Source organism: Mirounga angustirostris, unplaced genomic scaffold, assembly GCF_029215605.1.
Source record: "Mirounga angustirostris isolate CCGP_5_RB_7025 unplaced genomic scaffold, mMirAng1.0.hap1 SCAF_4, whole genome shotgun sequence".
Lineage (NCBI taxonomy): Eukaryota > Metazoa > Chordata > Mammalia > Carnivora > Phocidae > Mirounga > Mirounga angustirostris.
The window spans coordinates 19,076,465-19,103,294 of NW_026991712.1; the positions used below are offsets into that span (position 1 = coordinate 19,076,465).

At 44.8% G+C, this 26,830-nt stretch overlaps 2 protein-coding genes and 1 long non-coding RNA gene across 4 annotated transcripts in view; 2 read left to right on the top strand and 1 right to left on the bottom strand.

The window, feature by feature from the left end:
• Nucleotides 1-6,005: 6,005 nt before the first annotated feature.
• On the top strand, nucleotides 6,006-7,332 carry LOC135361464 (dnaJ homolog subfamily A member 1). Its single transcript, XM_064587951.1, has one exon. It carries the CDS (start codon nucleotides 6,120-6,122, stop codon nucleotides 7,311-7,313), a length of 1,194 nt encoding a protein of 397 aa, XP_064444021.1. The 5' UTR covers nucleotides 6,006-6,119; the 3' UTR covers nucleotides 7,314-7,332.
• A 171-nt stretch (nucleotides 7,333-7,503) lies between these two features.
• Nucleotides 7,504-14,399, bottom strand: LOC135364070 (uncharacterized). Of its 2 annotated transcripts, XR_010410533.1 has the most exons (4): nucleotides 14,199-14,399; nucleotides 13,377-13,687; nucleotides 11,914-11,999; nucleotides 7,504-11,796 (listed from the first exon to the last, which is right to left on the bottom strand). It is a non-coding gene; the product is annotated as an uncharacterized LOC135364070 (long non-coding RNA). The 2 variants fall into 2 exon arrangements; XR_010410532.1 differs by having other exon boundaries at nucleotides 7,504-11,999.
• Nucleotides 12,302-26,830, top strand: part of SNTB1 (syntrophin beta 1) — a 230,757-nt gene continuing 216,228 nt past the window's right edge. Inside the window, exon 1 of the mRNA XM_064587955.1 lies at nucleotides 12,302-13,234. Coding sequence (XP_064444025.1) covers nucleotides 12,679-13,234 — 556 coding nt within the window. The 5' untranslated portion in view covers nucleotides 12,302-12,678. The remainder of the gene's footprint in view (nucleotides 13,235-26,830) is intronic.

Here is a 26,830-nt window from a genome sequence, read left to right on the forward strand (position 1 = left end):
CAAGTGGCTTCAGACCTTTTCTCAGCATTTTAATGCATTGGAGCAGGGGGCATTCCCTTTCTGTAAAGGGCCCGCTTAGAAATACTTTTATATTTGTGACTCTCTCTACAGTCAAAGGGCTCAAGGGTCAGAGGGCTCTACATTTTCTGTCACAATTACTCCACTCTGCCTGCCACTGAGTGTGAAAGCAGCCAGAGACAATATGTGCACAAACGGGCATGGCTGTGTTCCAAAAATACTTAACTTACAAAAACAAGAAGCTGGACCAGGGGCCATAGTTGGCCAACCCTCGTACTTGACTATGAATCTTTGCATCCCATACACAGTTCCTGCTTTCCGAATGCACACTTTAAAAATTTCAATGTGTTTTAGGAATGAGGGAGGAGGGCTGAGAGGAAGGGACAGAAGAAATAGCAAGAGACCTCAAGTGAATTTCTATATGCATAAAAAGAATGGATTATCCACTTATACCTTGCTAGGTTCTTGGAAAGATTGCAACAGTGAAAGTATGTGAAAGTGCTTGGGTCAGAATCAGGGAGCATTAAATCAGTTCCTTTTTCTTTCTCTACCTACCGTTCAAGATTATCCACAATTACTAAATATTTGTTGAGTACCCACTATCTCTTCAGGTTTGACTGAGCTAGAACCACTGAATCCTAGAAGAAGGGAGATTTAGTCCTGGCTTTGCCTCCAAGGAAGTGTGACTTTATGGAGTCTTTGGCCTTAGGTTTCCACACCTGTAAAATGACACATATCTCCTCAGCCCTTTTAAGAATGCGATCATATTTGCATTTACATTTGGAAAAAATATACATTTTTCAGACCCTACCTAGGACATCTGAATCCTTTGGGATGGGGCTTAGTTTTCTGCATTATTATCCTCAACTCTATTTTGGAAAAAAAAAAAGGCAAAACAAAACAGTATTAAACCTACAAAAAAGTTAAAAGAATCATACAATGAACCCCCATTTACCTCTCACTAGATTCACTTATTCTTATTTTTGCCATATTTGCTTCATAGATCTTTCTTTTGCTCTTGCTGTCTTTTTCTGTCTCTATATTTGGAAGTCAGTTGATAGTTTGCCACATTTTCTTGGTAATTACTCTCTTTCCCCATTTGAAAGCCAGTTCCAGACATCATTTCACACCTAAAGACATCAGTGCATATCTTCTAAGAATGAAGACATTCTGTAACGATAATGCTGTTATCACATCCAAGGAATTTAATTAACATTGATGCAATTATATTATCAAATATATAGTCTATATTTATTTATTTATTTATTTTTTAAAGATTTTATTTATTTATTTGACAGAGAGAGACACAGCGAGAGAGGGAACACAAGCAGAGGGAGTGGGAGAGGGAGAAGCAGGCCTCCCGCGGAGCAGGGAGCCTGATGAGGGGCTCGATCCCAGGACCCTGGGATCATGACCTGAGCCGAAGGCAGACGTTTAACGACTGAGCCACCCAGGCGCCCCTATAGTCTATATTTAAATGTCTTTGATTGCCACCAAAAAAAGTCCTTGTATGTTCTCTTTGATGATCTAGTCCAAGATCCTTCCTTTTATTTGGTTTTCATGTCTCTTTAGCTTCCTTTCATTTAGAAAATTCCATCATGTTTTTTTGTCTTCCATGACTTGACATTTTCAGGAAATCCAGGCCGCTCGCTTTGTAGAATGCACCCCACCCCCGTTCTGGTTCTGCCTGTTTTCCCATATCTAGATATTTAGATGGTAAATTGGATCAAGCATCTATATGTTATTTTGTGTACCTTTATTGGAATATATTCTAAAGACAAAACGAATTGCAAAGAAATTTTGAACTTACTAGGTAAGTTTGTTGTTGGTATGGAATAGTGATAGTAACTCTGAAACAATTTCTTTCTATATTGCAGGACACATTCACAACAATGAATACGTTGACATTTTTGGAAACCAGATTCTCATGTATCAGAAGACAAAAATATGGAATAAGGAAAAGTAAGAAAGTACCTTATGGTGTTGGATTCAAATTGGGGATATGAGTACAAACTCAATCTACCTGCCACCATAGTAGAGATAAGCACATCTAGTCTCCAGATCTTGGTTTTTAAATAACATTTCATACTAAAAGGAACCAGGGCTCCTTAAGGAATGGCTGATCCCAGGGCTAGGCAGATAACATACAAGTTATAGCTTATTATGCCAGAAAACAAAAGGAAAAAAAATGTATGCTTAAAGACAATGGGGGTCTATCAAAAGTACACAGGAGTCAGCTTGAGGAGGCTTGTGCTGGCCAAATATGGTATATCTAAGCAAAAAACAGAATAATAATAGTAATGGAATATAGCACATTAGATAAGAATCCATCAGAGTGAAATTAAAAAACAATAGCAACAAAAAAGACTATATAAAAGGAAGACCCTCATTTCAGATGGATGTCTGTTAATAAATGCAGAAGGAATTACTGAATTCAGTATCATTTTTAATATGCTCCCCAGGTGGTTCTCATTCCCTCCCAAGTTTGGGAACAACTGCTAGATGTTTCCTTGAAGCTCTTTAATTCTACAACAGCTATAAAACCTTAAGTGCAGCCCCTGCCTTGGAAAAACTAATAATAGAAATGTAGGAAAAACAGAAATTCTAGTCAGCCTGTTGACAACGTGTTTCCTATAAAGTACTCCTGAAAGTATTTTTCCCCACTATTTAATATCCAGTCATCCGGGCTACTCTTGACACTTGCCGTTCTATTCTAGCATGGTCCTAGGGGAACTCCTTCCTTCCAAAACCAATGGAGATATTGGCAGTACAAAATACTGACAAAATATTGACACCCAATGGAAATATTGGGTACAAAATATTGACACCCAATGGAAACAGGAAAAGGAGGCAGCTACCTGGGATTGTTTCCAGGCTCTGCCTTTTGCTTGCTCCTACTTTTCTTTGTCCCTTCACCAGGCAGACAAGAGCTTTCAGGCATCAAGGCATTCTTGGAGTTTAGTCCAGTGGACCCTCTATGTAAATCCAGTGTCTTGTGATACCTCAGAGGGCTTTAATTTCCATTCCAGAAGTAGGGCAATAACCCTTTGCTTTTGAATGTGTCTTCTGCCTCTGGGCTTCCAAGTTTTCTAATTAATTGGGGCTATTTATTTTATAGTTCTAGTATAATCATGCAGAGAAGCAATTTAAAAGTGAGCATATAGTTATGAATTTCTCTGCCCATAATCAATCTTTTCCTTGGCTTCCCACATCCAATGGCTGGACTCTAATAATTCTGCTTTTAACATTTTTCAAGCATCATCCTTTGACTTTCCATTTTCTTGCCTTCATTACCAAAGAGCCACTGCTGTTTTCTCTTTAAAGTTTCTCCCTTGATCATGTTAGACTCTAGTCGAAGCAAATGACACCAAAATACCCTTATCCAGGCCCTTGACTTCAGTGCCTTTAGGACACTACTTGTTGCTTGCTCTACCTTTCCCTCGAACTCAACAAATCTAAAAGGAACCCATACCACCTCTTGACCAGTTCTGCCACCTCCTTCCTGGCCACCTAAGCTCATTTAGTATATTGTAACAATTAAAAAGCATGAGTTTGGAATCAAACAGAACAATTAGAACGAGGCTTAAATTCCAACTTATAAGCAGTGTGATCTTGTTTTTTTTTTTCCATGTGATCTTGTTGAGCTCAACATTCTCATCTGTAATATGGGGATAACATGACATATGTCAAATGGTTGCTGTTTGGAATCAATGACATGCTTTGTATGTACAGGGCCTAACAAAGTATAAAGATTTAATAAAACTATTTCATTGGCTTCTCTTCCTCTTTCTAGTTCCGTATATGGTAAATTATCACAATCTGTTCAATATTTCTTTAAACTCTTTCATTTCCACACAAACAAGCTTAGGTTACTGAATAATCTTTCCAAGTTGTTTTCTTGTCTTCAGTAGCCCCAGAGACTTGTGTTCCTTATGTGTGCAAAGAATCTTGCTAAGACACTTCAGTCTTTCCAACTAACCCATTCCTCATTCTGTCAACAGATTAATCTTCCCTAGGATCTGTTTTTATTGTGCCTCTCCCTTGATTAGGAAGAATCAGTGGCTTCCCAGGACCTTTAGGATAAATTCCACACATGGGGTAAATAGGCTCCAACTTATCTGTAGTGGAGAATTATAATTTGGTCTGGCCCAGTCCTTTTTCCTGCCTTATTCTAGTAAATATATCCCTTTATTTTGGTGAATTGCTTATTATCCCCATTCCAGCCATGGAGCTACATTGGGAGCTGTCAATCATCGTATCTATCTTCAGCCATCAGAGTAGATATGTGATCCAAGCTGAACCATCTTTTTCCCTTTGGATACTTTCTAATTGAGGTGAGGGCAAGAGACCTTTCCTTCTTGGAAGCTGAGTTGGGTACTCTAAACCTTGGCATTGCCAGTGGCCATGGTTTGGCCTTGTGCAATCCGAAAGAATGAAGTGCACTAGTATCAGTTCCAGCTGTACTCAAGGCTAGCCTTTCTCTTGCCCTTAGCGAATTGGCTATGTGAGCACATGCATTTCCCATTTGGTGTTTGGTGTCGGTTGAGGTTCTATCATTTGGAGCCAAGCATTCTGACTAATAATACTATCTTTTCACCAGATCTCTGTCGTACTTCTTTCTCAAACCCATCTAAGCTGATCAACCCACTGCTCAGTGAAGATAATCTGTTCATGCTTTTCTTCCTGCCTTTGACCAAGTTGTTCCCCCTGTCAGGAATGTTTGTTCTCTCTTACCTCATTCTCCAAAGTCTGTGCTTCCCTAAGACTCAACTCAAAACCTTTACCTTTCCTGGAGCTCAGTGTGTCCTTCATGAGCACTAGGGAGTATTCCCTTAGCTTAACATCTAAGCTTTAGATTCCAAACCCTAAAAGTCATCCGATATTTAGTTACTAATTGGATCATTCATCCTTGTTATTTCCTACCTTTCTATCAAATTAGAATAAAAATTCCAAGCTCAACTAAGGTCTAGAGGTGAAGGAACTAGTTCCAAATCACAAACCCTATTTGGGGCAGAATACATTGAAGTTTCCTTAAAAATACTCATGTCTGACTGATGATAGTGGAGGAATGAATTTAAAAAGGAAAAATGAACCAGGAGCTTAAATTATCTGAAAATGTCTAGATTGCTAGGGTTTTGGGGGGAAGACAACATAATTTAAAGAAAGTGCTAGAGTTTATTAAATGATGAAAAACAGAAAACCATAAACATTCCATGATCTGGAGGTATTACTAGGCATCACAAATATTGGTGTAATGTCTGAGAGCCTTCCAGGGCTGTCAATGAAGGTGAGGCTCTTGACAGAGAAGGCAGTAGGTGGGAGATATGGTATTTGGGAACTAGCCCAAGTTTCAATTACAGTTTCAGTTAGAATAGAAGGAATGGGTGAGAAATCAGTCTAGGATAAAAGAGGATCTGTGCATAGCCATGCTGATGGACTAAGAGTTCAGAACAATGAGTTAACAGGGATATTATCTAGGGGAACACAGCTATAGTAGGAGGGAATAAATTGGGTGTTGAACAAAAATGGGCTATCAGGTTGTGAGGTAGAGTATGAGAGGAAGTTTCTCATGGGGTCAAGGGGGATACAGGGGGATGACTCCATAAAGGGAGTAGAGACATCATGGAAAAATTGAGTTTCCCTCACTTTTCTGACTCCAAAGGTTCTGAACGTAATTTAATAATCAACTTCTTTAGGAGTCTAAGGAGCAGCTTAGCAAGATCCTGGAATAGTTATTTGAACTTTCATGTCTATTTCATTTGCTGTTATTTGAAAGATGTGTATGGAAGAAACTTTGATTTCTTATTCCTCTTGACCCTCGGACCAGGACATGATTTATGCCTACCTAAGCCAACTTGCTAAAGTTCCTAGGATGTGGAGGGTTCTCTTACCTACTGGGATTTCAAAGAGCAATTTTGTTCTATGTATCTTTAATATAAGATCTAACCTACCACTCACAGTTTTAAAAAGGATCAACTGTAGGGAACTTTCCAGAACGCTCGGTGAGACGCGGAGGAGCGGCGGCTGCCCGAGCTGCGCCCAGCAACGCGCTCCTTCCTGCTCCCCCACACCGGCCTCGGCCCTCTCACCGGCTGTAGAAAATGGTGAAAGAAACCACTTACTATGATGTTTTGGGGGTCAAACCCAATGCCACCCAAGAGGAATTGAAAAAGGCCTACAGGAAACTGGCCTTGAAGTATCACCCTGATAAGAATCCAAATGAAGGAGAGAAGTTCAAACAGATTTCTCAAGCTTACGAAGTGCTCTCTGATGCAAAGAAAAGGGAATTATATGACAAAGGAGGAGAACAGGCAATTAAAGAAGGTGGAGCTGGTGGTGGTTTTGGCTCCCCCATGGACATCTTTGATATGTTTTTTGGAGGAGGAGGAAGGATGCAGAGAGAAAGGAGAGGTAAAAATGTTGTGCATCAGCTCTCAGTAACCTTAGAAGATTTATATAATGGTGCAACACGAAAACTAGCTCTGCAAAAGAATGTGATTTGCGATAAATGTGAAGGCCGAGGTGGTAAGAAAGGAGCAGTCGAATGTTGTCCCAATTGCCGAGGTACTGGAATGCAAATAAGAATTCATCAGATAGGACCTGGAATGGTTCAGCAAATTCAGTCTGTGTGCATGGAGTGCCAGGGCCATGGGGAACGGATCAGTCCCAAAGATAGATGTAAAAGCTGCAATGGGAGGAAGATAGTTCGAGAGAAGAAGATTCTAGAAGTTCATATTGACAAAGGCATGAAGGATGGCCAGAAGATAACATTCCATGGTGAAGGAGACCAAGAACCAGGACTGGAACCAGGAGATATTATCATTGTTTTAGATCAGAAGGACCACGCTGTTTTTACTCGGCGAGGAGAAGACCTTTTCATGTGTATGGACATACAGCTGGTTGAAGCACTGTGCGGCTTTCAAAAGCCAATATCTACTCTTGACAACCGAACCATCGTCATCACCTCTCACCCAGGTCAAATTGTCAAGCATGGAGATATCAAGTGTGTGCTAAATGAAGGCATGCCAATTTATCGTAGACCATATGAGAAGGGTCGCCTAATCATCGAATTTAAGGTAAACTTTCCTGAGAATGGCTTTCTCTCTCCTGATAAACTCTCTTTGCTGGAAAAACTCCTACCTGAGAGGAAAGAAGTAGAAGAGACTGATGAAATGGACCAGGTAGAACTGGTGGACTTTGATCCAAATCAGGAAAGACGGCGCCATTACAATGGGGAAGCCTATGAGGATGATGAACATCATCCCAGGGGTGGTGTTCAGTGTCAGACCTCTTAATGGGGCCAGTGAATAACACTGCTGGCATTTTATATGCAGTAGTGAATGAGTGAAGGACTATAATCATAGCTCACTACTTGCTATTGTTTTTGTTTTAATATTCAACTATAGTAGTGTTTTAAAAGTTAAATGAAGAATAAACTCAAATATAAAAAAAAAAAAAAAAAAAAAAAAAAAGGATCAACTGTATAATCCCTTAGGAAAAGTGCCTTAAATTTACATCATAGGTATTGAAAGACTGGTATAAGGTTTGTTTCCCCTGCAGGTTGTTATGGAAGGGAAGTAAAGGGGGTGGAACTCAGGAGGAGAACCTGGAAGATAAACATCTAAGTACGTTCAGTTCTGCCCTGGGCTAGCCCTGCTCCTAAAAACGTGCCCCGTGCAGCATTCTGACAACAGTGTGAGCAATCACAGAACTCTCACCTGACTGTCCGGCCAGGCTGATAGCCTGGGTGGTGGTCTATCTGGTTTACCAAGGACCCTCCCAGAAAAGCCAGGCACATGCAATAGAGGGTGTTGCCAACCCTCTTCAAATTGATGAAGGACCTGTTAGCCAACTGGGGCATACCAGAGAATTAAGAACCTGCTTAGCCTTCTTTCTACTCAGTGCCATCCCCCAGTCTCGGTGCTTCACCTCTGAAGTGAGAATCTCTAAGCCAGCATTTTGATTTAGCTGTTTCCACTGATTTCACACTCAGCACTGCAGCTGGCTCCTTCTCCCCGTGTACTCTGTGTTCATGTCTGTCCTCTTGTCTGAATGATCTTTGCATCCTAGCGTGGGCCTCCTGCTGCTTCCTCGTACTCCACAAGCCTTTCGCCAATTGTATTGACATCACTAGGTCTCACCTCAGGAGTTTTGCATTTCAAGTACCCCTCCTGCAAACTCACCCTCTCTCTCTCTCTTTTTCATTCTTTCTCTTTCTCTCTCACTCTTGTTCTGCTCTCTAATCCCCCCTCCCCCAGATATTAAGAAACTCTTTGTCTCCTCTTCTTCACTATTCACCTTGTATCCGCTGTCCATCCTGCAGATTGGACAAATCTCCCTAAAGATGCTCTACCTACTCTTTAGGAAACAGTGCCAAAAATACAGTGATGATATTTTCCAAACCCAAATTTTGGATCACGTGTTCAACCCAATAGAAGTTTACTCAGGAGCTAATAGTAAGTAACATTTTAATCAAGACTGACACTGACAATCCAAAATGTTTGGTTGTTGAAGCTCAAAGAGGACAAGGAGGAAGGTCTGTGTTGCAATCCTCCAAGGCCCTACCTTGTGATCTGGTCCAGCCTCCCTCTCTGATCTTGCCCCTACCTCTCTCTTCCTCCCACAGGCTGCCCCAGCCACGCTGACCTCCTTCTGGTTCCATGAGCCAGACAAGCTGGGTTCTGTCTCAGGTGCATTGTACCGGCACATCCTTCTTCCTAGGACCTTTTTCCCTAGATCTTTGCAAGACTCCCCTCTTCTTACCATCCACGGCTCACTCCCAAGTCACCCCCTCCCAAAGCCTTTCCTTAACAGCGCCACTCCTGGTCTCCCTGTAGTCGCTTGCCCTGGTTACTCTTGACTCTATCACATTGCTCTGGTTTCCCTCTAGTATTTACTTGTGCAAGAAAATATCTTACGTGTTTGTAGTCTTTCTCTATGTCCACTCTACCACCCACTACAACGTAAGCTCCATAGGGCTCGCCTTTGCCGGTTTCTCTGCTCCAGATCATAATGCCTAGAACACTGCCTAGGATGTAGTAGCAACCAAACTCTGTGGGATGACTGAATGAACACATGCTGCTCCTTGTGCATGTACCCTTGGTGTCGTGGAGCTGAGGATTCTGTGACCTGCTCTTGCAAGGCTACGTTCACACAAACCTCTGGAGGAAAAGGCAAGTCCCGCAGGAAGGGACCCACAGAGGAGGATCCCAGTTCTGGCAGGGTGGGAAATGAAAATCAAAAGCTTAGGCCAGAAGGCGGAAACTGAACAGGAGACAGAGCTAAGCAAGAGAAACCTGGTTTAAGAAAAAGGGGGTCGGGGAGCTTCAGGTATAATTTCGGGAATACGGAGTTGGACTGGTAGTCACGAGAACCCAGTTGCAGCTTTGCCACAACTCTGTGGCCTTGGGTCCATCGTTGCTCCACTCTGAGCTTTAAATGGCACACTTATAAAATGAGGAAGGGGCGCCTGGGTGGCTCAGTCGGTTAAGCGTCGGCCTTCAGCTCAGGTCATGATCCTAGAGCCCTGGGATAGAGCCCCGAGTTGAGCCCTGCGTAGGGCTCCCTGCTCCACAGGGAGTCTGCTTCTCCCTCTGCTCCTCCCCCACTCGTTCTTGCAATCTCTCAAATAAATAAATAAAATCTTTAAAACAATAAAATGAGGAAGCTGGAAGTCTTTTCAGTATTTTCCAGTGATCATTCTTTTAAAAAATAAAGGAGATGTAGGAGGGGATAATCTGTTTAACTGCAAGTACTAAGGAGCTACAGGGCACTAGTCTCAAGTCCTGCGAAGAACTAAGAAATGAGGTAAAGAAGGTTTACTCTTGAGAATCCGCGTTGCCAATCAGAGGCCAGAGATGCAGAGCTATCTGAGGAATGAGATAAGACTTTTAGGCCCGTAAGACCACAACAGTCACCAGTTTCAGTATTTTAACATGTCTACCCCCCCCAAAAAAAACCTGTCAATGAGGGGAGGGCAGAGTGTTCTCTAACCCTGGATAGAGGGAGAGGCCAGAGAAAGGGGCGGGCCCTACCCCTCTACATTCAGGGCGGCTGGGTGCTCCCTTCCAGTGGAAAGGGTGGCCTCACAGCAGGATGCACCCTGTAGCTAATAGGCTCCAAGTCTTTAGGAGAGTGTAGGATAGTGGTTCAGAGTCCAGACTCTTCATATCTGGCTTCGGATCCTGATTGCCATCGACTAGCTACAGAACCCAGGCCAGTTATTAAACCTGTATCTCTACTTATTCACCTATGAAATGGGAATGATGATAGTGGTAAGGATCCGCAAGAATCCCTGGGAGGATTAAATTAATATGTGTAAAGCACGCAGAATAGAGGCTGTTCATATAATTCCACGACAAAGCCACCTCCAGCTAACAAGCATGCCTCAGGCCTAAAGATATTCAGTATTTGTCTCCCCTCCTTCTGATGCCACTTTCAACAAGCTACCTACTTCTTTCCACGTAGGTTTGCTTACACAGGAAAAAAATGTGTTGATCACAGAAATTCTGAGAAATTACCATTCCAGAGCCTGCGCGATATCTTATGGCAAATCAGTAAGTTACTTGGAGTTGTGTCTGGACCTCCCACGTTGCTTGACCACTGAGGTAGGACACAGACATGATGGAAATGGAGGATATCAGTTCCGGCAGGAGGATATCAGTTTTGATTTCCAAATCATCACGCTGGGGTTCTGGTGCCTAGCTCCTCCTTAGTGTTTTGGGTTATTGCATAGACACTCAGGCTCTGATTTCCCTAAAGAGTGAGAGGAGTGAATCCTCAGCCTCTAAAACGGAGGGCATTTCCAACTGGATTTCCCAATCCACAGGGGTACACCCCTATGGGCTCCCTATCTGACCCTGTGGTTGCTGTCCCTGCAGCCGTGGGTACTTTACAGGAAAGAACACAGACCTTCCAGAAAACTGGTGGATTAAAAATGTAGGAAAGGAGGGAGCTGCAAAAGAAAGCTTTAATCCAAGGGTCTCCACTCACCTGCCTCCGGTGACTTCTCAAAAGAAGTCCAAATGTTTTCATGTCATCCGGGGACCCTGCCTGGAACTCCAGCTACCCTTTAGGGGTTCATCTGAGTTTTAAAGCATTGTCAATTAGAAGTGTGGGTCATTCTGGAAGGGTTAGAGAATGTTCGGTGATGTCAATGGTGATACACATCAGTGGGAATGTGTTTGATAAGATTTCTTTCCTCTGGACACCTTGCTGGGTTGGGTTTACCTTAAGGAATGAGCAGATTTGTGAGTTTTGTTTTGCTTTGATTTTGGACAGAGGGGAGAGAGGTGTAAAGGGGCAGGGGGTTACATGAGAGACTTAAAACTCTTAAGGAGGCCCATGACACCTGATTAGGGTGGGGGGTGAACCTGAGAGGTTCAAGGACCAGGAGGACTCTGGGAGGTTCAGCTGTGACCTGGGTTATGTTGGCATTTCCGGATTGGCCTAGTAAGGTAACCAATAATTATCATATTGTTCCCCTGGAAAAATGCAGCCTGAGCTCCAAATAAGTAACTAGTAAAGGAACTTTTCAGATACATTCAATCCATTGACACTGAGTTCTCAAATGGTGGACTTCCTATAGTGGATCTTGGGAAGAAAGAAAGTCCCAGGAAACATTTGGTATGGCGCTGGGGGAAAAAAGGTCAGAAGCGTAGAGTATATTCGGTGTGAAAGCTGGAAAGACACCAGTTCCTGGGGTCTGGGGCAGACAGTGACCTGCTGAAAACCCCCACCAGCACAGACAGCTTTCCAGAGATCCGGCAGAAAAATGTCCTGCATTTAAAGAGAGGCAGTTTCGGGCACTCGGGTTATGCTGCCGTTTCTTGCGGGTTCCCGGGACAGCCTTCCCTCGTGACTCTCAGGGAACCCGGGGCCCCGGTCCGAGTCTACCTGAGAATCGTCGCGCGAAGGAGAGACAGGTGAGAACTCAGCAGGGGAAGCCAAGCTTCGGTTTGAGGAAGCCAGCGTGAGGAGACCTGGATACAGATATAGTTGGGGGTGAGGACTGAGGGACGACCCGGGGGACGGGTGTGAAAGGGAAGGGGTCAGGAGCGTCGGGTTCGGGGACGTCGGCAGGACGAGCGGTCCCGGCAAAGGAGCGGTGTGGGCACCCGCGGGGAGGGAGGGTCGGAGGAGAGGCCCGGGCTGGGCGGAGAGCTGGCGCGAGGAAGCCGGCCCCGCGGCGCCGTGGGCTCCCGGGAGCGAGGCGGCGGGGGTCTGGGCCGGCGCGCGGCCGGCGAGCGAGCGCCGGGGCTGCGGCGGCTGGAACAGGTGAGCGGCCGCCGCGCGGCGGGCCCCGCCCCTCCCCGCGGGCGTGCCGCCGCCTCCCGCCCCTCCCGGCGCCGAGCTGCTCCGCGGCTCCCCTCGGTTCGGGCTGTCGCGGCTGGCAGCTGGCTTGTTTCCCCTGCCCTGTGTCTGTCTCTCCTGCTTTTAGGTCGCTCCACCCCGCCCAGGATCGGGCGAGGGGGAACGGGCTGGCTGCGGCCGCCAACTCGCGCCGAGCGCGTGTGCGAACTCCCCGAGCGGCGGCCGGCGCCCGGCCTCCTCCCTGCGGGGCGCGCGCTCCTCGCTGCCCGGGCCCGCGGCCTCCCCCGCAGCCCTTCCCCACTTTTCCCCCCTGTGGCAATCACATGGCATTTTAAGAATGCCGGAAAGATGGCGGTAGCGGCGGCGGCGGCGGCGGCGGCGGCGGGGCCGAGCGGCGGGGGAGGCGGCCGGGCGCCGCGGAGCGGGCTGCTGGAAGTTTTGGTGCGGGATCGCTGGCACAAAGTTCTGGTGAACTTGAGCGAGGACGCCCTGGTTCTGAGCTGCGAGGAGGGCGCCGCGGCGTACAACGGCATCGGGACCGCCACCAATGGCTCGTTCTGCAGGGGCGCCGGCGGCGCGCAGCCCCCGGACTCGCCCGCCGGGGTCCGCACCGCCTTCACCGACCTGCCGGAGCAGGTGCCCGAGTCCATCTCCAACCAGAAGCGCGGCGTGAAGGTGCTGAAGCAGGAACTGGGCGGGCTGGGCATCAGCATCAAGGGGGGCAAGGAGAACAAGATGCCCATCCTCATCAGCAAGATCTTCAAGGGGCTGGCGGCGGATCAGACTCAAGCCCTGTACGTGGGCGACGCCATCCTGTCGGTGAACGGGGCCGACCTGCGGGACGCCACCCACGACGAGGCGGTGCAGGCGCTGAAGCGCGCCGGCAAGGAGGTGCTGCTGGAAGGTAAGGGGTTAACGCCGCGCGGGCCGCGCACACACCCCCTCACCCTCCCACCACACCCGCACACTCCCCCACGTGCCGGCACAGCCCAGGGGCCCGGCGTGGGGGGGTGGGGTGGCGGGGAGTCTGGACCACTTTAACCCACCTGGGGGCAAGTTGTCGCTACCCTAGAGTCGCTGCAGGCTTGGACCCAGCAGGGGTGTGTGCAGAGGCTCGGCGAGCAGGGTTTCTTGAGCTACGTGGCAGGCGCAGGGTCGGATGCTTAGGGCACGGTGTCTCATTTTTCCCCGCGGATAATCCGAGGGTAGCGTAGGGGCCGGGAAGTGGGACTGGAAATGAAGGGCAGCCGTCCACGCCACGGTGAGAGCTCACTGAATAAACGCACCTCTCCTAGTTTTCTGCTTTCGCACCATGTTCTCCAAGAAGCCTGGGCAATCCATTTACAAGGGTTCAGTCCTAAAGAAGACAGAGAGGAGTGGCAGTGTTTGAACGCTAAAACCCAGTCATCCTTCTGGACTTCCCTCCTCTCAGATTGGAACCCGGGATTATGCTGGGGAGTTGTGCCAAGAGCTGGGAAGTATGTTGCAGCTTTATGCACAAGTTCCCTTCTGGTGCCAGGTGTTGGGCCGGTCAGTCTGGATTCCAGGCTGCTCTGGGTGGAGGGTTGCTTGAGGCAGTTTTTCTGCCTGCCTTTTCCCGGGATTTTTCCCGAGTGGGGTGGAAACAGTTTTGCATTTGGTAAGTTTCCCCTGAGTGTGAGGCTTCTTAGAAAGGACTTTCTTGAGATCCTGTGTGCCCAATCCCCTAATTTTTCAAGTGAATAGAATAGGTAGCTGCGTTATTGTACCCTTTTCCGATTATGTACAGAAAGGCAGTAGGGTATTAAGTGGATAATCACTCTCCTTTCCCACTATGTCTGTATTTCTTACTTGGTAACTGCCTCCCTGCCCCATACCTTTGTACTTACCTCAGCACAAATATCATGTAATTATTTTTGTCTATTTACTCAGCTTCCCCCTCACTGTAGAGGGGTCTTTTATTTATTTAGTTATGGGTCATTTCCCTTGAGTTTAGGTGCTCAGTGATAAGCATCCTGAGTGAATAAATCAATGAACCCATAGCCACAGAAACAGTGTTTCAACCCAGATCTTGTAAACTGGTGGTTGGTTTAAATCCTAAATTAAGGACTTAAGTCAATTTCCTGCTCACCAGATGTGGTGCTGGTGTGTGAAACTGAGAAAGTTCAGAGTTGGGAAACCAGCTTTGTTACATGTGACAGCTGATGCAACTGCTCTGGTACATGATCGTCCGCCTCCTGCCTAGAATACGGAGGGCTCCCCACACCACACATCTTTATTTATCTAGAGGATTTGTGATGTCTTCATATTTAATTGCTACCCTGGATCCAGAAAGGGGAAGGCTATTTGCTTTGGCTTGATGATTAACATAAATAAACAGAAAAAAGTTTTCTTGACTCAAGTGTGTGTTGGTTTGGTGACAAGGGGCAGGTGGGATCTGGGGCAAGTGTAGTTTGGACTACAAACCACTGGGCACCTGCTCAGCCTGCAATGTTTACTATAAACTATCAGGGGGGACAAAAGGCAGGTCATTTCTATTTCAAGGCCCTGCCCTTCATTATGTCTTTTCTTCTCCTTGGTTTCAATGTAATGAATGATGACTTAGCAAAGAGATATCTCTCACCCAAAAAGAGGAAGGAAAGGTGACTCCCTGCAGTTGAAAATAAACTTAAAGAAAAAGAAAGAGAACAGTTATGTGGCTTTTATGGATGCAGCAACTGAAGAGTGAGTTTTGTAAAAAACCTCTAACATGACATTCTTGGAACACATCATCCTTTGTTGCAGGCAGGACCTCTGGGGGAAGGCCTGTGGGCCTCCTAGACGTGAACCACCTGGGCTTGGGGCAGCAGTTTTATTCCCAGCCTGAGTTTTCAAGAGATCCACTGCAGTCAAGAGAAGCAAGTAGAGGCCCCCCTCAAACCAATGTCTCTCATACTGAGTTGAAGTGTTGGTTCGGAGTGCAGTAGGAGAGATCATATACCATCAAAGCAAATATCACACATCCCCTCTTTTGTAGCTTGGACTGTTACATGGATTCCCAACTGAAGGGGCATATCAGAACCACCGGAAGGGCCTTTTAAAATCTCATACCTACTTGCCCATATTGTGAAATGCAATCTTGATTGCTGAATTTCTACTCAGGAATGGCTTTGTAGATGTAATCAGCTGGGACGAGAGGCTTAGGGAGATGTTTTAAAGATATGTTTATATGGAAAATACACAGTTTTTTACTTAGATTGCTTTTTTTGTTTTGGGGGTGGTTTTTTGAGCCAGCCGAGTCCCTCAACTACAGCCAATACACACCCCATTGCATGACATGCGCCCCCTAGTGGAGAATCAATGCCACTGCTAGTGGAACACCCTGAAGTGAAAAGCTGAAAGGCAAGTTTCAAAGCCCGAGTTCTAGTTACTGAGTCAGTCACAGACTTAATCTTAACCTCTTTGAGCCTCAGTGTCTTCTGAAAAAATGGGAATAAGGAGATCGGCTGGACATTCTTACTCTACAGGGCTGCTGTATGGAAGAGAATCTGAGAGTAAAAGAAAAAAAAACATGTATCAAGTGGCTGCTATGATTCATTATAATTCCATGAAATGAAGCTGAAATTGCCCCTCCCGAGGGGTAGTCCATTCCTCATACTGTACTCAAGTTTATAGTTCTTATTTTTAGTCTACTTATTATTATTATTATTACGTAACTGTAATGTTAGGAGACCATTCCTCTGTGGGAAGGGAATCATGACGACAGCTAACCTTTCTTGACTCTTGTATGTGCCAGGCTTTACTTGCATTCGTTCCTTACACTTTTAGTAACTCTGTGAGGCTAGTACTGTTGGTTATTTGCTTAAAGTAACCGGGAGGAGGCTTCCAGGTCTGTCTGACTTCAAAGCTCAGCCTTGTAACTTCTGGCTGAAATTGATACTCCGAGCTTCTCCTTCATCTGTGTACTTAAGCCAGTTGAAGCTTCTTCAGTTCTTGGGCTCAAGATGTTCTTCCCCACTTCTCAAAAATGCTGAAGTGCTCGGGACAGCCTTGAGCAGGAAAAGCAATTGTGTGGGCTACTCAAAAGGGAGGGACAGGAAAGAGGATTGAGTCTAAAAACCTTCATCCACCCAGTGTCTGGCTATATCAAAGGGAGCTCCCGCCACAGTGACCCAACTTCACAATGAGGCAGGGTCTCTGTCATTGAACACCAGGCCAGCAAGGAGATTACGCTGTAATTCAAGCTGAAAATAAAGCGTGGATACACTGTGCCAGTGAAGTCAGTGTTTAACCGGATAGTCATCCAAGTTAAGATCAGACATCTTCACGTTATGAACTCATTTTCCTTTTGGGGGAGGAGGAGCAGGGACCCTGCATTCAGCCATGGAGATATTGAACCATAGAACTGCAGGGGATACCGCATACACAGAGTACAGAGTGAGTGGCCCCCTGTGGAGTGGAGCTGGGCCCAGCTGCATAAATATCCCTGGTAGTTCTGGGTCAGGGGAAGGATGAGGTTTTTTTGCCCTTAGATGGATAGCAAAATAGTAATTTGGAATCTGTCAACCTTTTTATAACTGAAACTACAGTAAAGTTAGTTTCTCCATAACTTTGTCCAGGTTGGAGAGTGCAGAATGTTCTGGAAGACTCCTCTTGGGGTATGGAAGGTGGGGGTGGGTGATGAACAGAATCTTATCTGGGTCCAAAAGGTATCCTAGGGAGCTGGACCAGAAGAAGTGGAAATTCAAAGGAGAAGGTCAGAGACTGTTGTTGACGTGAACCCTGTCCATCAAAGCTCCTCCCCCAGCACTGCTCCCAGGAATGCTTGGCTGCTGAGATCATCTAAAATGTCACTTGCACAGTCACTTCCTTTAGTGGTAGAAGTAGGGATGGCAGGATAGGGAGATGGGGTATGAGGCAGAGGCAATGGATTTGTTGGTATGAAATCTCAGAATTGGACAAGAATTTGTATTTTAGAGAATCTTACTTTATTTAGGATGTACAGAATCTTTTTTTAAAAGATTTTATTTTTTGAGAGAGAGCACGAGTTGCGGGGGGAGAGGGAGAAGCAGGCTCATCGCTGAACAGGGAGCCTGAACGTGGGGCTTTATCCCAGGATTCGGATCATGACCTGAGCAGGTTTCAAACGCTTAACGAACTGAGCCATCCAGGCACCCCTAGGATGTACAGATTCTTAAAGAATATCCAAGAACTCTGGAATTTAGAGTCTTGAAACTTGGACGCTTATATTTTAACTAGCAGTTACTCTTTTCACAAGATGCTTTATCTTGTTGGGCCTTGATTTTCTTCATTGGGAAGCTAAGGAGCTAGGTTAAGCCATCTCTGAACCTTATTTCACTTCACATCCTATAAATTCAGACCCAACACACTTTTTTTTTTTAAGATTTTATTTATTTATTTGACAGTGAGGAAGAGGAGAGAGAGAGAGAGAGCGCGCGCACAAGCAGGGGGAGTGGCAGGCAGAGGGAGAGGGAGAAGCAGGCTCCCCGCTCAGACGTGGGGCTCCATCCCAGGACCCTGGGATCATGACCTGACCCGAAGGCAGACGCTTAACTGACTGAGGCACCCAGGTGCCCCCCAACACACTTCTAATAACAAATCTTTCTAACCCCCCTTTTATTTTTATGAAACAAATTTCATAAATAATATAACCTAACCGTAGTTTAAATTTAAGAATCAACATAATGCCCTATTATTATATTATTACGAATATTAATAAAATAAAAAAATGAGTAAATTATTTTTAAAAAGTTTCAATTGATAAGCACATAGTACAACTACCCCAGAGATCATAATGAAGGAGGTAGATGCTAGTACATGTACATAAAATCACCAGCAATGAATAGCTACAACTGAAGATGGGTGGGGGTGTGTGGTGTCTTTTGGGATCTGGAAAAATCTTGCACTGTGAAGGGCTACCTCAGATGTTGCAAGATGTCTAGCATCTTTGGCTCCTATCACTAAATGCTAGGAGTATGCCCCTGCCACTCCCCTTGATCTCTAAATGCCTCCATAAATATCCGAACTGCTACTGAGAAGGACTGTATTGACCCTCCACCCTCTTGATGAACCCATATTCTATAAGAACGCTGATTCTGGGGGCGCCTGGGGTGGGCGCAGTCGGTTAAGTGTCCAACTCCTGGTTTCAGCTCAGGTTGTGATCTCAGGGTCATGATGTTGAGCCCTGTGTCAGTCTCTGTGCTCAGCAGAGTCTGCTTCAGATTCTCTCTCCCTCTCCCTCTGCCCCTCCCGCTCGTGCTCTCTCTTTCTCTCTCTCTCAAATAAATAAACAGATCTTTGATAAAAAGAATGCTGATTCTGCTTTACCACTTTACACAGTAGTCCCCCTTATCCGGGGTTTTGCTTTCCACGGTTTCAGTTTCCCATGGTTTCAGTTTCCCAAGGTTCCCTGCAGCCTGGAATCAGATGATCCTTCTCTGACAAACCATCAGAAGGTCACGGTAGCCTAACGCTCTGTCACAGCACCTGCATCATCCTCCTCGCTTCATCTCATCACATAGGCGTGTTAGCATCTGCCATCATTATGGGAAGGGCGAGTACAGGACAATAAGATATTTGGAGAGAGGGAAAGGCCACATTCACAGAACTTTTATGACAGTATATTTTTGTAATTGTTCTATTTTATTATTATTGTTGGCGATAACTAATTTATTATTAGTGCCTAATTTATAAATTAAACCTCATCATAGGTATGTGTGTATAGGAAAAAAACCATAGTATATATAGGGTTCAGGTCTGTCTGTGGTCTCAAGCAGGCAGCCACTGGGGGTCTTGGAAGGTGTCCCCTGCAGGACCCTGCGGTGCCTAACCTTTTGCAGACTCTTTACATATGTGATAAAAACTAACATTTATATAATACTTGCATCACGCCTGATGCTGTTGTAAGCACTTTGCATGGACTAAATCACTGGATTCTCACAATAACCCAAAACTATTTACAGATGAGAAGACTGAGGCACAGATCATTGAAGTCACTTGCCAAAGAAACACAGTGAATAAGTTCCGATGCTGAGATCCAAACGCAGACCTTATCGCTTTGGATCCTCGTGAACAGCCTTATGCGAGAAGCGGATTAGGGACCCATATCCCCCGTTTGTTGATTAAGAGGGTGAAGTCTAAGAGGCCCCATGATTTGTCCTATTCAGGTCTTCTGCTTTCTTGTCTAGTATATTCGTTTTCTTTTCTTTTTTATTTTTTAAAGATTTTATTTATTTTATTTGACAGAGAGAATGAGAGAGAGAGCATATGAGAGGGGGGAGGGTCAGAGGGAGAAGCAGACTCCCTGCCGAGCAGGGAGCCCGATGCGGGACTCGATCCAGGGACTCCAGGATCATGACCTGAGCCGAAGGCAGTCGCTTAACCAACTGAGCCACCCAGGCTCAGTATATTTGTTTTCTACTGCTGCTCTAATAAATTACCCAAAACCTTAGTAAATTAAAACACAAATTTATTATCTTACAGTTTTTTAAAGTCAGAAGTCTGATGCAGATCTCACTGAGCTAGCATCAAGGTGTCCACAGTGCTGCATTCCTTTCTGGAGGCCCTAAAAGAGAATCTGTCCCCTTGCTTTTTCCAGAAGCTTCTAGAGACCACTCAAATGCTTTGGCTCATGGCTCCCTTACATTTTTAAGCCTGTGGTGGCAACTTGAATCTTTCTCACATCAAAACACTCTAGCTGGGGTGCCTGGGTGGCTCAGTCGATTTAGCATCTTCCTTCAGCTCAGGACATGATCTCCAGGTCCTGGGATCGAGCCCCACATCGGGGCTTCCTGCCCAACAGGGAGTCTGCTTTTCTCCCTCTCTCTGCCCCTCCCCACTGCTCGTTCTTTCTCTCTCTCTCTCAAATATATAAATAAAATCTTAAAAAAAAAACCAAACAAACAACACTCCAACCTTCATTCTGCCTCCTTCTATTTTTAAGGACTTGTAATTACCTCAGTCATATCTAGATAATCCAAGATAATTTCCCCTTTTTTTTTTTAATATTTTATTTATTTGACAGAGACACAGTGAGAGAGGGAACACAGCAGGGGGAGTGGGAGAGGGAGAAGCACGCTTCCCGCTGAGCAGGGAGCCCGATGTGGGGCTCAATCCCAGGACCCTGGGATCATGACCTGAGCCGAAGGCAGACGCCTAATGACTGAGCCACCCAGGTACCCCGATAATTTCCCTTTTTAAAATATTTTTTAAATTATAACTTCCCTGATAAGCAACGTTAATTCACTTTGCAACCCTCATTAATCTTGGCCATACAAGGTAACGAACGTATGGTTAGGATCTGGAGACTAGGAGGTGTGCATCTTGGGGGTGGCAGTAGGGGCATTTTCCTGCATATTATGTCTGGTTTGCTGAAATGGTGATGGTACAGAGTTCCCGGGTAGCTCTTCAAGAATATCCTCAACCACAGTAAACAGTCCTGTCCTGTCATGTGGCAGAGGAGTTCCTCATTCATTCATTTGACTGTCTAACAGGTAACTTACTGAGCGTCCTCTATGTGTCATGTACCACCAGGGCATTGGCCTTGAGAAACAGTGTTACAGTGACAGATGCAGATAAGCACCAAGCCGGCAGTCACAGGATGGAGTAGAAAGAGCTACATCAAGGGCGTTATGGGATGCTGTGGGAGCCTCAGGGAAGGGCATCCGGCCCATTCTTGGACAGGGCTATGCAAGGCCAAGGTCTCAAGGCAGCCCAACGAGAGCGTGGCTACCAGCTGTAGCTCAGTGTGGTGATGTGGGAGGAATGTGGCCTTCAGGCCTTGCTAAGGGGCAAGAATGAAAAAAAAAGACCAGAGGCTTGAGCAGGAACCAAGGCTTCTAGGCCTTGTTATAGACTTAGCTGTCCTTCTCAGGGTGAAGTGTGATAAGCAGGGAAATGTCACGCTGAGTTTCACATTTCAAGAGCGTGAGATGGGCCCGGCTCTCGTGAGTGACCGGCTTCACGTGCCCAGCCAGCAACACCAGTGTTCAGACCCTGACCCCGAGTTGTGCTTCGGAGCACCTTGCACAGCGAGGCTTAGGTTTGTCAACGTGGCTTCGCTCACATTATGATTTTGTCACCAGGCCACCCCTCTGTGCATGATCGGACTGGTGTAATTTGTAGAGGAGGACATGGAAGTACCAGAGATGAGGTGACTGGTCTGAGGTTACCTCCTTGTACATGAGGGAGCTGGACATCAGATTATCTGACACCCGTCAAACTCTAGCTAGTGCATATTGCACGAGACATTGTGGCAGGACATGGCACAGTGGGCAAAAGGAGGTCTAAGAGGTATAAGGCAGGGAGTTGCAGTTATTAAGGAGGTGGGGGCATTTGAGGCTGATTGTAAAGTTCTTGAGATTCGTCATACAAATGGCATGATTTTCACCCCAGCCTATGTAGCATAGTACCCGGCACCTATTAGGCTGATTTTAAAATGTCTTAGGAAGGAAAAAATAGTAGGACAGAAGGGAAGAAGAAGGGAAGGAGAGAGTGAGGGAGGGAGTAACGGAGGGAGAAGGCAAGGAAAGACAGCAAGAAAGGCAGGAAGGGAAGAGGGAAAGCAGTCTGGGGACTTGGTGACCTTTCTCGATGACTTCCATCCTCTAGCACTAATGCTGTTGGACTCTGGTAATGATGAAAACCCTATCTGGGGCTGTAGTGAAGAAGAATACAGAAGTCAGGGCGCCTGGGTGGCTCAGTTGGTTAAGCGACTGCCTTCGGCTCAGGTCATGATCCTGGAGTCCCGGGATTGAGTCCCGCATCGGGCTCCCTGCTCGGCAGGGAGTCTGCTTCTCCCTCTGACCCTCCCCCCTCTCATGTGCTCTCTCTCATTCTCTCTCTCTCAAATAAATAAATAAAATCTTAAAAAAAAAAAAAAAGAATACAGAAGTCACTTTATAGAGCTGGGAAGCACTTACTTAACATAGACGAGTCTTGAAAGACAAAAGAGGAGCCAGACGTGATTTTAAAAGTTACTGGAAAATGTGATTATCCTTTTAATGTTATATTTATAACCACCCTTCCTTTGCCCCCCTGTGGCTCAGAGACCTACAAGTCTGAATAAATAAGAACACTTTCTACCTGTGGAGAAGAAAACTGTCTGCTTAGATATTTTAATTGTTTCTTTTTTGAAGCTTATATATCAGCCTGAAAATTCAGACCATATTCCTATGTGAAGCCGCTCAGACGAAGCGGATCAGGACTGTCCTTCAGTTTCCTCTTTCTGCCGTGGAGGGAAATGCTTTTTACGTTCCGGGGTGCGCTGTAGCATTCACCTCATGGAGTGTGTATTAAAAATAACTCACTGCACACAGCTCCACATTTGTGAAAGGCATCTAGCCGAAGCCGCCGCTGGTCTGGTGGGTGAAGGGAAATTATTCTCTGGCAGCTAGTGGCCTACTAAGAATTCTATTTCAAATGATGCATTTCAAAGCAGTTAATGTTAAAGAAAAGCCAGAATTTTCCCTGCATTTATACCAAGTGTTTTATATACTGAACCTCATTACCCACTTCACTGGCTTTGATCTATAATAATAGCTTGCCTTTAGCTCCGGCCTGCAGGTTGCGACTTCAGAGAAAATATGTAACACACACCACGAAGTAAATGCCCTAACAGACCCATGCAGATGAGCCCCGCTCCCAAAGTGGGATAGACAAGATGGAAAAGTTCATGCTCAATAGTGATTATTATGGGAATTAAGATGATGACCCATCCTGTGGCTCAGTGCTTTTTTTTTTTTTTTAAAGATTTTATTTATTTATTTGAGAGAGAGAATGAGACAGAGAGAGCATGAGATGGAGGATCAGAGGGAGAAGCAGACTCCCTGCCGAGCAGGGAGCCCGACGCGGGACTCGATCCCGGGACTCCAGGATCATGACCTGAGCCGAAGGCAGTTGCTTAACCAACTGAGCCACCCAGGCGCCCGGCTCAGTGCTTTTTAAAACTACTTCCCCTTCCTGTGATTTGAAGCATTGTTCATAGCTTGTTGATAAATGTGGGAAGCTCCATCTCAAATGTGATGACTGGTTGCTGAGTGTTACTACAGTTGACACATACTCTGCTCCTGGGCTTGCTCTTCAAACCCGCCTTGTTTCTTGCCCTTGCAATTTCTTTCTCACGGCAGTGACATATAAAATATGTCATGTCACATGCTTAGCTAAGTACTGTTTGCAGATAGAGGGTTCAAGCACAGAAGTGAAATGATGGGGCTAAGCATATGTGATAGAAAGGCCTTTTGGGGAACACAAAGGACAGTTTGGGATTTGCCATGTTTGGGAACCGAAGGATGCAACTGATGGCCTGGGAGAGTTGGTTTGCCTTGTAGAGGTGAATTAGGATCCCACAAGGGTATATTTCATTGATGATTTTTAGCAGCATCAGATGTTTTCCATCAACCAAGTCACAATGTAGGCTGCTGTGGTTTTTGGTGGGCAAATGCGAACTTTGTCTCAAAATGCTGATCTGCAGGAACATGCAGAAAAGTGTTTTGTAAAGGGAAAGTGGGCAAGTACGGATTTAATCTACACAGCAAAATTCACAATTCTTTGAAAAATTGTCTAGGACTTAGAGGAACGTGGAGGTCTTATTAGCCAAAAGAAGCCCAAATGTTTCTTTTGTTAAAAATGTGAAATATTTGTACAACTGTTACTAAGCTAGCGTTATACTTTAGTTTTTTATTCTTTTATTTAATACTGTCTTTCATGGAATCCGAGGGACAACCCAGTGGAAGATAGATCATTGTTTATGTGCCCTCGAAAAAGAAAAGCTAATGTTTAAGATGGGGGGTGTCTAATAGGGTATCTGCTTAGAGTTGTGATGTCAGGGGCTATCCCTTCAGTACAGGGATAAGTGAAAAATAAATCCATCGCACAGAAAGGGACAACAAGGGAATTCACACATCTCAGATTTGGTTTTGGTAGAAGGAAGAAAAAATATATCTACTAAGATTTTGAATTGCAAGTTTGTTCTAATAAATATTGAGGTCTGAATGTACAGTGTCAGCGTAAGTTAAAAAAAAATACATAGGCAGATGATGTAAAGTGGTTTCAGGTTGGGAGGGCCCCTGATGAATGATAGGAGTGGTTGTAAATTCTGTCTGCAAGAACTCAGCTTCCATCTGGGCCTCCAGCGATGTTGAGGCACATTCCTCAAATCAGAAATGATAAAACGTGAAAAAAAATGGACAGTTTAGATTGATGACATATGGTGTATAGTAGTTACACAACTAGTTATTAAAATAATTTTTCTTGTAATATTTGTAAGGTGGCACCTTGTCAGTAGATTGAAGGAAGAATCTGCAGGGGGATGAGATGAAATTCCTCTTCTTCTGAAATTGAACATTCCAGAGGGAGACAGGTGTGGAGTAGTAAATCACATTTATATAAATTACAACTATATTCTATAATAATAATAATTTATAAGTTATGTAAATGCTGTAGCAGAACTTAGGGAGTATCTGAAGCTGCTAAGGATACCTGGTGTGCAAAGGAATGCCTTACAAAACAGGTGACTTGTACAGTAGGGTTACATAAGCAAAGTGAAGTTTAAAATATAGGTAATTACTTGGCTATTTGGGACCCTGCATTTCAAATACTTTCATCTGAAAGCTTTTCGTCTGAAATAAAAATCAAGGTTAATGATTTTTCTTTTTTGCTTGCAGTATCCACGTACTATCCTCTGTTCCCTACTTCATGTTTAGAATTTGTCTATGTGCTTATAGCATTCCTATGCCCACCCTAGCCTAGTACCTTCTCTATTTTCCCCCAGAATGTTAGAATATATGTTTTGGTTTTTTTATTATGTTCAGTTAGCCAGTCAGAATGGCAAAAATTAACAAGGCAGGAAACGACAAATGTTGGTGAGGATGTGGAGAAAGGGGAACCCTCTTACGCTGTTGGTGGGAATGCAAGCTGGTGCAGCCACTCTGGAAAACAGCATGGAGGTTCCTCAAGATGTTAAAAATAGAGCTACCCTACAACCCAGCAATTGCACTACTGGGTATTTACCCCAAAGATACAGATGTTGTGAAAAGAAGGGGCACATGCACCCCAATGTTCATAGCAGCAATGTCCATCCACAATAGCCAAACTGTGGAAGGAGCCCAGATGCCCTTCAACAGATGAATGGATAAAGATGTGGTCCATATATACAATGGAATATTACTCAACCATCCGAAAGGATGAATACCCACCATTTGCATTGACATGGATGGAACTGAAGGGGATTATGCTAAGTGAAATAAGTCAAGCAGAGAAAGTCAATTATCATATGGTTTCACTCATATGTAGAACATAAAGAATAGCACGGAGGACCACAGGGGAAGGGAGGGAAAACTGAATGGGAAGAAATCAGAGAGGGAGACAAACCATGAGAGACTCTGGACTCCAGGAAACAAACTGAGGGTTACAGAAGGAGGGGGATGGGAGGATGGGGTAGCCAGGTGATGGGTATTAAGGAGGGCACGTGTTGTGACGAGCACTGAGTGTTATATGCAACTGATGAATTGTTGAACACTACACTAATGATGTACTATATGTTGGCTAACTGAACATAATAATCCAGTCAAAAAATGGGCAGAAGACATGAACAGACACTTCTCAAAAGAAGACATGTAAATGGCTAGCAGACACATGAAAAAATGTTCAACATCACTAGCCATCAGGGAAATACAAATCAAAACCACAATGAGATACCACCTTACACCAGTTAGAATGGCAAAAATTAAGGTAGAATATATGTTTTAATTAATAACTTAATTTAGTGATTTTTATTAAAATACATATTCTAATAGCAGTATAAGCATATAATATTTGGAATATTAGAATATATTTCTAATTCTAATATACATATATAAATATATATTCTAATATTCCAAATATAATATGCCTATGCACTGCTACTTCATTTATCAGTGTCAGCCATTATTGACTAAATCAGTCTATTTTTATAAAATTGTGATCATTTCAACATTGTTCCATTTTCCAACCATGGGATAGTCTATGATTAGGTTTCTTGCAGTTACTAACAGCTTCTTTTTTTTCCATTTGCTTCATTTTCTTATACCTATCGAAATTTTTTTTTTTCCCCAAAAGCAGCACTAGAGTTATCAAATTTCTAGGAATACTTCTTTTTCAAATGCTCTTACATGTCAAATCACACACCCGTTCTGTTGATATTCCTGCCCTGCCACGGTGGACTGGTTCTCTCTTGGTCTGGTGCATGGCGATCTTCCTCAGGCTGTCCTGGGCTTTCTCCTCCGTCTGTTTTCTTGGATCCTCTGTCACCTTCACTTGTGGTTTACTCCCTAGTTTTGTGGAGCACATTCATCAGTAGCTTCCTGAGAAAGAATGTGTGGGAGTTAAATAGGTGAAAATATCTTTAATCTGCTCTCTCACTGGACTGATACTTTGGGTGTGATAAGTCTGAATGAGCATTTTCCCTCAGCAGTTTTCAGAGTTTTTGTGAGAAGTCTTTCTGTGATGAAATGTCTCATTCTCTTTCTTTTACGTGTGGCCTACT